General features: G+C 37.6%; 1 protein-coding gene across 1 annotated transcript in view; it reads right to left on the bottom strand.

The window, feature by feature from the left end:
* Positions 1-12,936, bottom strand: part of PTPRN2 (protein tyrosine phosphatase receptor type N2) — a 643,008-nt gene that overhangs the window by 41,532 nt on the left and 588,540 nt on the right. The window contains exon 17 of the mRNA XM_051812861.1: positions 5,749-5,826. Coding sequence (XP_051668821.1) covers positions 5,749-5,826 — 78 coding nt within the window. The remainder of the gene's footprint in view (positions 1-5,748; positions 5,827-12,936) is intronic.

The raw sequence follows: 12,936 nt of genomic DNA, 5'->3' as shown, positions 1-12,936 counted from the left end.
CTTTCCACATGGGAGCCCTTCAGGGACTAAGGCATTTGGGAAACTATCTATCCTGAGCTATAGAGCTATAGATATTTAGGCAAAAAACAAGGGAATTTTCTGGTCTAAACTACAAGTGTGGGCTGTATTTAACCTCAAGGTTTGCTGTTGTAGGTGCTTTGAACCTTAATGAACATTTGCAAAATGAGGAAAATCATATTTTTATACTCCTTCTGTAGAAGTTATTTAATGCTCAGAGAATGATTAATCATGTTTGTCATGGAGGGAGGACATCGCAGAAAAACAAATGCTTACGAAAATTATGTATCACATATGATTTCATTTTCAAAAGCATGCCAGGATGTGCTTGTTCCCTCCCTCTATTTCACTTAATACAGTTAAAAAAAAAAAAGTGAAAATGCACTACCCTCCAAAAGGGAGGAGGCAAAGAAAGGCAAATGTGGGTAGATTTATGATAGCAAAACACAGTGTAGGGTATTTACAAGAGGAAAAATTTATGGCCTCCTACAGGAATCTCTATTTGGAGATGACAAACCTTAGCAGACACGCAATTTATAAAACCACCACAATTAAGAACAATTTTTCAGTGCAAGGACAATTGGGTCTAAATATCCTAACTCCTAGGAATAGTTTGCTTGCATATTATCAATCTTTGCCTCTTAGAATACTTTGCAAGTTAAGACGTGTTCTTCATGTCAAATACTTTGTGGAATTATAGCCCAGCACATACGGAAAATAATAAAATTTTATGCCTCCAGAATTATTCACAACATGGAACTCCTGCTGCGAAAACTTGTTATAGATCAGAAATGTTCTACATCCTCTTTCTTTTGAATTATGTTCAAAGAGATGTTGAATTTTAATAGCGCTATGTGAAAGAGCTGAGTGAAATCTCACTGAAGCTGCCGGACAAAATCATCACCTTTCATTCAAGATAAATGTAAGAAACAAGCAAACTCTTTTATGAAGCCTGATAACCGAAATTACAGAAGTTATCATCAAAAACAAGAGAAACGTGAAGCATATGGACCCATGAGTTTCTCTAGAAACTCATGTGCTTAATGCAGAGAGAGAGCATTAATCAAGGCAAGATGATTAATCCCGATAAGCAGCATAAATGTGTAAAAGGAATAAAGAAACCACCAGCACAGCTCGACAAACTAGCATTGTGATCCTGGTAGAAGAAAAGCTGAAAGAGAGGTTGGGGGTAAAACACTGGGTGAATGAGGTTTGGAAAAAAAGAAGTTATTGCCTGTTATTTGATTCTGTCTTTGTTCAAGGAAATAAAACTCTGTACTTTCTTTGTAAATAAAATGGAACTCTATCAAAGCAAAACCCTGTCCTGAGGATGAATTTTCTTTCCAGCTGAGAAGAAAACAACCCACAGACCGGACAAATTGTTTAACCACTCAGGTAAAATATGAGGAGAGTCATCCAGTTTTCAAGAAAGGGAATCATGAGGTGGAATTCCCACTGAACCAAAATAGAATCAATGAAAGTTGTATCTCTCAGAAATAGTAATTGGTAAAAAGATGAAAACAAGACCAGATAAAATTAAATGAAGACTTAAATCAGCTGGAGGCTTTTAAAAATTAATTAAAGTAGCGGCTGGAAAACTTCTAGAGTGGTCCAAGAGATGACAAGCAGGCAGAGATGAAATCTGTGCTTGAGCCACAAACACAGAATATGCAGACAGATTAGGAAGCCCTGTGGCAAAACAGATCAATGAGATGACTGACAACACAACTCCTGCAGGCTAGAAAGTTTTCAAAGAAATGGGTGAGCCAGGAAAGTTGGAACTAACTTGGCACTTGCTGACTGAGAGGAGCTATGCCAAGAAACTAAGGAGCTGCAGAAGTAAACTGGAAGGTCAGAGATAACTGTGGAAGTCTGATGCCTGGAAGTGGTCTTTTGCCATTAGAAAAGCCAGTGTAAGACTACTGTCTTTTTTTATCATTATTATTTTTCACAACATATACAAATTTAAACACCATTTGAAAATTACCCAATATCCAGCTCAAACACTGTGTCTTTGAAAGAAAAACTTCCATCAAGCTGGATCTCTCAAGTCAATGTGAAAACTCGAATAGGAAGTTGAAAGCCCAAATGAATAGGAAGTCATACAGAAAATTCTGAGTCTAATGTCCAGCTCTATCGGCTCTAGTTAGATGGTACTGAAGAATGACACCTCCTCTTCTCCACCCTACCAAAAAGACATAATCTTCCAAGAAGTGGTTACTAGTGAGATCAATGAAACTTGTCCCTTTTCAGTCCCACAGTGGTACTAGGTTTGTATCTGCTCACTGTGGGAAGAATGCTAAATGAGATGAGCCTGGATCAAGCGTCATCAATGTTGTATGAAAAAGCTTTGTCTAGTTTGGGAAAGAGAAGACACTGATCTAACTATGATCTTTGTTCAGATCTGGGCAACTTGAAAACAGTAAATGGGAATTTGATTGCTAAGTGTCTAACAGCACTTGCACTAAAATACTGGCCACTGAATCAACACAAGACATTTTAGAGGAGCCTGCCAATAAAACTAGGAAAAAAATATCACCCAAAATTAATTATCTGTTTGATCTTAAATAGAGATAATGGATGTGACCACATGATCATGCAGTGGACAGACCAAGAGCAGTAGAAACAGCAGAACAGTGTCAGAGCCCAGGAACTGAGATCCTTTGGAAAGGAGCTTCCTCCAGATACATCTTTAGCCTTCTCTGCTGCGAGGAGACATTCAGTCCATTGGACTAATGAACAGTTGGTCTGAAGTAAAACCTACAAAGTGCTGTGACATTCTACAAATCCATTCATAGTGAGCCACACTGCTTGCTACCATAGACGTAGTCACTGATTGGTGGAAGAATCTAATGCAAGCTTAAGGGAAACCAGTTTTAAAAGCTGTGTCAGAAATTTGAGCATGAAATCTACACAGTAAAATCAGAAGCAGTTTGGATTTCATTATGGGTATCAGCTGTGCTGTAAATGCCAGTAAAGTTGCCTTACACTTTCAAGTAAAACAAACGCTCTTTAGACCAGTGTTTTCTAGAAATCAGTTTGAAATACCTACAGAGTGGAAACAATTATAACAAGTTCTTGCTGGGGCAGCCTTTCAGCCAAGATACAATGCAGTGGCTGCTGCTTACCGTGCAACTGGTCTCTCAGAAATCCTAGCAGCTAAATCTCTGCAAAAATTAGGAGCAATATATCTAGTAAATATTGCCATAGACAGTGATGAAACTCCAAGTGTTTCTGTTGGACTTGCTAAAGCATGACAATGTGCATTTAGACAAAGAACAGCAGAATAGTCCCACATCCCTCTGGAGTCAGTCATTCTTCTCACTATCAGTCAGAAAACTGCCTCATTGAGCACAAAAAAGGGAAAAGAGCAATACAACTCAGCAACAGCTGGGATTAAGTGGAGGAGGGAGAGGGAGGAGAACCACTGAGAAGAAGCATCAGGAATGAATAATTGAATCTTTAAACAGTCCCCAGTGGCAGCACCACGGAAGCACCACAAACTACACAAAACTGTATTAAATAAATATCAAAGGATTGTGCCCTGACAGCAGTTAAGGCTCTATTTTCCTTAGAACATTCAGGTTTCCCAGACCTTACCTTAAAATAGGTACTATTAAGTGAAAACCAGAAATTAAGTTTACTCCTGCAACTGGGCATAAATTGCAACATCTTCAAGCCATGGCTTTTCACTTGGGTCTACTACACTGGGTCTACTACATTGCAGTGGTTGAGGATGCACTGTTCTGTAAGGAGTTAATCTCTCTTGGCCTGTTTATTATGCCTAGTTGGTACCCTGGGGCACCTAAAAGGCTTGGGACAGGAACTGGCACATTGACATGTGTTCAATAGGAAGTTTAAGAAAAGTGGGTGATGGACCAATCTGACATGGGCAGATTGTTATGCTGAAGTGACAGACATAATCAAAGTAAATGTCAGAAACCAAATTTCCTATGGAACCTAATAGAATAAACAATGAAAGAACTTCACATCAAAAATGGACACATAGCAACACTGGAACCGAAGGTGAACCATGGCTTCCAAATGGTTTGTGTGCAGATGTTCACAGCAAATCTGGGGGGGAGATGGAGTGAACTTTCACTGACAGATAACTGGGAGGAGAAATAGCAAAAAGAGCAGAAGGCAAGTGAAGACTCCTCCACTCAAAATAGCAAGAGGAAAGAAAGGAAAGAAAGAGATCTTTTGAGTATGAAGCTGGAATGAAGAAGATTGGATCACAGAACAAAAAAATAACATTTCAGTTGTAGTCTCTGTGACCATGCAAACAGGTTGCCTAACTGTTCATACTGTGTTTGTATGATTAATTCTGATTTCTGCAATGCTTATACAAAGAGGGCTCTTTTTTCAACATGTAAAGGGGCAGGTGCAGCTGAAAATATACAAAATGTAAATATATAAATATGCAAAAATATGCAATTAAGAGCCTGGGCCTTAGGAATCATAAAATGTCATTACAGAACAGCTAATATAGAATTCGATTCTGCATGTTTAACTTAACAGATACATTTTCAAGTTCCGTGCCTGTCATAAAGAATCCACCTTCCAAGGGAGAAAAGATTAGTCTTCTCAATTGTGTCTAATTACCAAACAGTGAAGGTAAACCCCATAAGTCACTTGAAAATTTAAGCCAGACCAAAAGCTCAACTGACTTCAAGTAGAAAGCATCTGCTCTGCCCTTCTAAAACCAGTCCTGAAATATCTCAGAGTGAGCACTTAAATATCCAGGCATCCAAAATTCAACAATTTTTTTGAAAATGTGCTGATTCCTTGTCATAAAAAGCAGGAAATTGTGACGTAAAAAACATCTTCAATAGGGATCAGTTAATACTTTCTAATCATAGGTCATGTAATGCAGATGAAGAAATGATTTCAACTGATGCAAGCTACTGAAATACAAAGACATCTGAAATTGTTGCACAGATATTCTTTATCTTAACAAAAAATGCTTCTAAACTCATAATGGAAGACAAAAAAACCCAAACATATGTTTGTGTTGATAATAAGACCCAGTTGGCCTCCTCCCCAAACAGCTCCTGTGACCTGTCAGGTGCAGTTCTACACTTCCAAAGGAATATCTAACACAGTGTATCCATCACGCACATCTAGCCCAGCAATGTGTGTATGTCCAAATCTGAGAGCTGCACTAGCAAGTAAAACACCTGCATGCAAAGTAAATTCCTATTTGTATATCAATAACTACTGCATTTAGCCCCAATCCTGCAAAAAATTCTGCCCCTATTTAAATTTATGCAGCTGGGTCTTGACTATGTGTGGTAAGGAAAATGCATAAGACTTTCAGCAAATTCGGAACTGGGACATGTGAGAATGGGAAAATTCATGGCACACAATGTTAGGTCCTTTCTAGTCCGGAGAGTGACCATGAATTCTGGCTACATTCTTCAGAAGGTCAGGCCCTCTCAAAATCACCCAGTCCTTGGCAGTAATTTAATTACAGAGACCTGGCACTAAAACATGAATACTTTGGCCCGAGGTTTTCAATAATTTTCAGATCAACTATTCTTTAGCAGGGCTTGTCTTAATACATAGATGGCTTGAATATCTATGTACTAGATTTAACAAAGACATTAGAATGAAGGTTATTACACCTAAAGTGACTCAAGCACAACATATTTTTATACAACTTATGTTTCAAGAAGCATAGGAAAACTTACAACATAAATTCAGTTTTCAAAGAGGTATTTAACTTACCTGCCAGAAGTCAGCAACAGTAGCAGGGAGAGGACCCTGGGTGGCAATATATGCAGGGTTTCTGGGGTCATGGTCCATCTGGAATAAGGAAAAAGAACATGGACTGGATTTATTTGAAAGAAAAATCGCTTGCTGTGTTAGAGACAGAAAGTATGTAAGGGTAGAACAAGGGACTTCCTAAAATCCTGTCCCTCCATCCTTTATTGGCAAGCAGAGAATTTTATTTCTGTTTTTTTCCCCCAAAAGACTGATGCTACCAGATGAATATCATCACACATGATGAACCATGTCCTATGTCCTCAATATGCAGAGTAAGATCACTTATAGTGGCTGACAAAGGCATTTATTTGAGATCAGTACTTGTGGTTTCATAGCAACCTAGGAGCCATTTGAAACATTTTTCTACACTGAATGTTAAGAATGCTCCACACATCTAAATATGTTCTCCATTTCCACTGTGCCAGTGAAGGGCACATGCAACTAAAAACCAGCAAAAATGGGGAACAAATTCAGTTTCTGGCTTTTTCTGGTTAGCTGATTTATCTAAATGCATGGATTTGGCCTCAATGGAGGAAGTTCTGTTTAAAGACCTTAATTATTACGTTTAATTCAAGGAGCAGAAAATTCACTGAGCAGAAAAAATAAAGAATCTGAGAAACAAAGCCATCAAGAGTAAATAGGATTAGTGTGTTACAATGAATGTTTTCGAACTGATGGGTGGTTTTCTTGGTTCTAAATCTTAGGACTCATTCTGCTGAAAAAGAAGATCTGCTGATAGGATTAAAAAACAAACAAACTCATTCTAACCCTGGGCAAGACAAAACTTTGAACAAAAAGAAAAGAGACCCGGTTCAGCTCTCAGATGTGTGGGTGTGACTCAGTGACACTGAAGTCGGTGAGAGTTAACTTATATCCATGTAGCTGAAGGCAGAATTTGTCTCAATACATGATTCTGTTCTATAAGTAAAGACCTGAATAAGAACGAATGTGAGTCACATTTGCATTAACAGGCATCTCCTGAATTTATTCATAGCCTATCAAAATTTTCAGTGATGGCACATGTCAGCGCAAAAGAAGGCACCTCATAATTATGTGCAACATAAAAGATGGAAGAACCATAAAAGAACAGATGTAAGTTATTCTAAAAGAACAACAATATAATGAATGTTGCAAAAAGGAAGAGAATACCTTTATGTTTCTAATTTTCTGACACATAATTAAGTTGGACTTAATATTAAAATTCCCCATGACAACACAACACAGGTAAAATGAAGTCACTGAATCAATTCAGACTAAAAGCTTACTTCTGATTCACCACCCACAGTTACAAAAAAACTTGTCCAGGATGTCTATAACACCATCATTTTATTCTGCGTTTCATTGAGATGCTTCTCTTATCAGCAAATAAATCTTCAAAACAAGCAATTGCTCACAGCAAATTTCAACCTTACTTTCTTTGCCTTTTGACAAAAGCAATTCTGATAGCAGAACATTGACTACTGCAGGTATTTTGAGACCAGAGGAAAACTAGCTTTCTTCAGAAAGCAGTATTAACAAAAAAACCTTAGGAACCACTTCAAAAAGGGCAACTATTTTTTTTTGTTTTAGTTTTGTAAGAATTGGAGACACTGAACTAAACATAGCTGAAAACAACAGCAAATGTGATTAAGCAAATTCGTGCTTAAAAGCGTTCTTTTTTTTTTCTCCATTATAGTTGAAATAATTTCTGTAGTTGTTTTGTTTTGAATCCTTAAGATCATCATTGTGCTGAAATGGTTTCCTACGCTGGAACTAAAAATCTTAACTTAGAAAAATCGACCTGCACTGAGGAGGACTTGCTACTCCCTGTGGAGACTGTTGCATCCACTTGAAAATGATGTCACTTCTTTGACAAGTAAGAGCCTGGCTCAGAAATGTAACCAATAGTGAATACACCAAACCTTAGAAAAACAATTGAATTTCTTCATAAAATAAATTCTTTGTATGTAGACATGCCAGAAAGCAAAGGCAGAAGAAATCAAGGATGATGTAAATAGCACTATCATGGAGGAAACATTCCTCAACATTCAGCTGATAAATCAGGAATAGGCCAATCTTGGCATTTCAGCATTAATCAACCTCTTTCACAAAGGTGCTGTTGGAACGTGGTAAACATTACAATAAGCACAGAGTAGTGAAGTATATCAGCAGTTTAACAATAATCCAAAAGACAATTACAATTACAATTATTATTTTCCAAACACATTGCGGTGCACAAAAAACAATTATGAGCAGAAACTCTTCTTGCTTGGAGCAAATAGAAGATGGCAGAAAGCCCTATCACACAATTAAATGATCTTTAACTGAACAAAAATAAGAGCAAAGATTAAACTAATTAAATTAAATTCCTGGTTTCATCAATTTTCTATTACATGTACTGTTTTAAAGGCCACATATTTCAAGAAAAGTGTGAAAAATCACTACCCTGGTCACATTCAATTTAACGTGAGTAGGGATGGCTCTTGAATGTTTTTGCTATGTTCTTTTTGATTCTCTCAAGGTCACCAAGAACACTAAGGGCAACTTAATCTATCAAAGTTAACAGAAGTTTGAATAAAGAAATAAAGTCAGTAATGGGTTTTACACTAACTAATCAAGAATCAAGTAAAAGGCTTTTTTTATGTCACTAGTCATTATCTTCTTTCAAGGATCCCTCAGATTTCTCACTTCATGAAAATAAAATAGAAAATGTATTCTCCAGAGAAGAATGGAGAACTGCAGACTCCATACAATCAAGTATTAAACCAAAAATTGACTGTTTGCTAACATTTTACATCAGAACAACCTTCAGAAATCACTCTAATAGTAGTTGTTCAAAAAGAATGGGATTCTTCCCTCTTCCCCATCAAAGCATCAAGTTCACAAGGCTTACATCAGAACTGGATCGAACAGCCATTGTTAGAAAGAAAAAGCTGCAATTATTACAACTGTTCTACTATGATGGAATTCTCATTTTCTACTGCAGTACAACAAAGGCAACTCTGGTGATAATGCTTCAATCTATTTTTCCATGATTTTATATTAGGGATCAAGGATTACTATAACTGACCACTGACTGTGGTGATTTCCGTCACTACCAATATTGAAAGCAAATGGAAACAAACAGGAGGAGCATTGAGATTTCTTCTTGCAAAAGAAAAATTAGATAAAACTTTAGTGACACAACTTATATTTTTCTACAGTGCTTTGTAATATAAGTTGAATTACAGTACCTTAAAGTAGGAAAAAATATAAAGAACACTATCGCAATTGGTTTCACCTTTGTTAACATCAGACCACAATTTCACCTGTGCTTTACTAGAGAATAAAAGCTACACCTTTAGTTTTTCCTTCAAGAGTTCTATTATCTTGCTGTCTTATCCCAGGACTTTGCAAGGATTCCCTTAAGAACGCTGAAATTTGTTGAGTTTTTTTATAGAGATTTTGCTGCTGCATGATTTCACTGATAATGCTGATGGAATACAGCAAAATCAATACATTCTGGGAGTAAATCCTCAAATGTATTGTACTTGGACTTGAGAGTGGCACATGTAGATTCTTATTAAGTAGCCTTGTAAAATTGTAAACTGAAGTAAAACCGTCAATAGGCATCAATGACCATTCTGAAATCTCACATAAATGATAACACATTCATTCCTGCCCTTTACTTTCCCTTTCAGCTTTTCAGATCCTTACTTTCCACAGAGAAAGATGCTGGGTGAGATGTGGTCTCAGTCACACCATTTACCTTCATCTAAATCCTCTGAATCCAGCTGAAATATTCCTAAATCACATGAGATCAGAATGAGATCCAGTGTACACCAAATTTGACAGAAAGGAAGTTGAAATCCTACTAACACCTTAAAAATTCATATTGATTCAAGCTGCTGTGTGGTTTCCAGACTTAATGTGTTTATAGCCCCAACAAAATCTACTTCCATGCATGTATTTATTTATTACACAAAGTATAGGCAGCCTCTAAAAGCAGAAAAAGTTTATTTGTTTATGTAAAAGAAAGCATATCCTGCAAATGCAGATGAACTTTGTAATCATATTTATCTCAGCATTAAAATTAAAAAGGTAGACTAGTCCTCCCCTTCATGTTTGAATTAAAATTTAAAACAATTTTTTAAATCCTTCCTTTAAAACCCCTAATGGAATGAAAGAAGTAAATCTGGTTGTGAATGCCATTATGAATTTCAGAGTCTATTCTTGGTGATGTAATTTGTATGCTGTATTTGAACAAACTGTCGTGCTAATGACATTCCTCAGTCTGGTGTCTTCAATAATAAGCAAACTGAGTTTTAAAATGTAGTTGACGGGATTTTTTCTCTCTCAGACACCCTATGAGGAAAAACAGAATTTCCCATTTACTTTCATGACCTCTGATTTAAAAGCAAAGATTGCACATTATTTACTACTGGATGATTTTCCTGAAATTTAATGAGGACTAAGTACAAATATGACAGAAGTAATTATCACAGTTTTATTCTGCACAGTCAGGGTCTCCTTGTGCTGTAATTGCAAGCCTTTCATTCAGCTGCCGATAGCAGAGTTATTATCATAGTACTTTATGTTATTTCAGAGAGGAGGGAAACAGATTTCTACCCTACAAATTTATCCCAAGGACTCATTTTGCCTGGCCTTACACTACAGTGAAATTAAAGACCTATGGGAAGAATTTGGACTAAATCTTTCCTGATTCTCCTCACCCGTTCCCAGCTGCTGTGAGGCCACCAATCTAACCCCAGTTTTCACATCATATTGGAGAGAAAGGAGGTATTGAGGAGGGGTAGCACTTTTTAAAAGGAAGAAACATGTGGGCAGGTGGCCAGCTCATTGTTTAGCACGGGGGATTTTTTTTTAAGGTGTGCTGCTGCATTCATTTAGACTTCAGTTAAGGTTGAGTGAGCCCCAGCTGGAGACTGGACCACTGACCCAGAAGCTGGAGATACCCAGTGACATGCACCCAACTGGCAGCTTCCCTTTCTGAAGCTCAGATATAATTACTTTATTTTACACTCTTCCTCCACCAGACAGCTCACACACGTGGGGAGGAAAAAGCCTCTTCCACTCAGTTCAGCCTGTACTGACCCTGAGCTATTAATGCCCATCTTGCAGCTCATCACAGTGCTCACTCCTCACCCAAGCGCTGCAATGCCAAATGCACCAGGAGCATCCCTGTATTGATATGATAATTACAGAGGTTATTTAAGTGGAAAGACAGCAGTCTGAAGGAAAGAAATGGTAGGATTTTTGCAAGAGCAAGCGAAGGCAGATCAGTACTGTACTGGTACTCCACATCCACTGCACACTTACAAGGACACTGACTGAACATGTGCCTGCTAACAGAAAAGATCTCAAACAGAGATCAGTAGTAATAGCACGTATGTCCAGCTCAGGCTGCAACAGCTGTACAACCACAGTAAATATTGCAGAATCAAGTGCCCAACACAATATTCCAGTAGGCAATTGAGGTGGAGAGGAACAGAGACAATCTCTCTGCCACTCCTATATTCTGCCTCATTTTACAAAAACTATACCAGATTAACAAATATGTTTACACTCACCCGAAGATATTTAATTTTTTTTTTTTTTTAATTCAACGGTTTACAGGGAATCTTTCCAAACCATGGGCTTGCAAAGCAGTGATTTCCTCCTGTCAACCTCCCACTGCATCACCTTCAGGAAACACATATTTTGATCTACTGCTTTCAAAATAGCAAAATGACTACTCAGTGAAATGGACTCACGTAACTATCTGCAGCACATCTTTCCTTGGAACAGCAGGTCTACACAAATGTCATCTGTGGCACTTCTCCCCAAACAGTAGGTTCTCTATCCTACCATTAAGAAAAAGAACTCAAGAATTTCTCTTGGTAATTTTCCTTGGTTATGCAAGGTACTGGGTACTTGTCCCAGTCTAATAAAACAGTTGTGAACACTTCTCTGGGTATAGAAATATTTCTGCAAGAGATATTAAGACAACCATGAGATTTTTTGCTTCATCAGTGTGACTTGTTTTATTGAACAAAACTCTTGAGACTGGGAAAGCGACAAAAAAAGAAATACCTTCTAACCCTGCAGAAGAAAATACCCTTATTAAAAGCTGGATAGAAGGGCAGCTTCTGTGTAAAAACACAAGAATTGAAGCTGTGGAAGCAGAGATCCTCTGCTTGCATTAGCTTCAGGCATCCTGGCAAAGCAAACCAGTTTTGTCAATGGGATGTCTTGGTCCTGTTTCTTCACCTCCAATACTACTTAATCTAATACTTTTCAGTGTAATTAAAGAAATAATTACACTATAATCCAGAATTACAATTGCAACAGGCATATACACACATGTGAGAATTTATCACTTCTCTAACCAAATAAATCTGTGTACTAAAACTAGTTAAGCTGTGTCTACGCAGACTTTTGGGTAGGTTCAGTAGCCCATCTTGAGTTTTTGGTAAATCCCAGCATTTGTACAGCTGCAACCACTGAACCTAGCTTAGCACTGTCTACAGATGCTGTAAGTCCACTTTGACATCAAGTTGTAATCATGTGAATTACAACCAAGCTCTTACAAGAATACAATATCTTACTTCCAGTTATCCCCTCCCACTCCTGTGCTTCCCAAAAAACCTCTCCGTTTCTACTACCAAATTAAGGCTTGACTAAACATAACTCACCAACTGTGTCCTGAAGACATGCAAACAGAACACTGAAGCACTGGAGCTGGACCTCTGTGTATGACTTTACAGGCAGGATACACATTCCTTGGAGCACCAACTTACTGTGATCTGCTGATCCTGGTGCCAAATAGAGCTTGGTCTAGTCAGAGACATACCTAAAAGTAGTCCAGAAACTCTAATCTGTGCACGTATGTTCTTGTCCTCTAAAATTGGCAATTCCTGAATGTGCAGGTGCTTTGGCTTCCCATCTACTCTAAGCGAAAGACAATAAAATCCCAAAGATGTTTGTTGACTTCTGTGTATTTTCTAACTCTCAGAATATAGCATTTTGATATGTTGAAGGAATGAAGCTTTTGAACTCTGCTGAAAGTAAAGAAAACAGAGATCAGGGAACAGCTTTTATGTACTTGTGGGTTTTTTTAAGAAAAAAAGTATTGTTAACAACACTGGAAGTAAGCAGACTGTAATTTCGTGCTGTTGCAAATTGTCAGCT

The sequence above is a fragment of the Manacus candei genome, unplaced genomic scaffold (assembly GCF_025592945.1).
Source record: "Manacus candei isolate 608988 ecotype Guabito, Panama unplaced genomic scaffold, ASM2559294v1 h1tg000089l, whole genome shotgun sequence".
In the NCBI taxonomy this organism is placed as follows: Eukaryota; Metazoa; Chordata; class Aves; order Passeriformes; family Pipridae; genus Manacus; species Manacus candei.
This window is presented reverse-complemented; position numbering and strand designations above follow the sequence as displayed.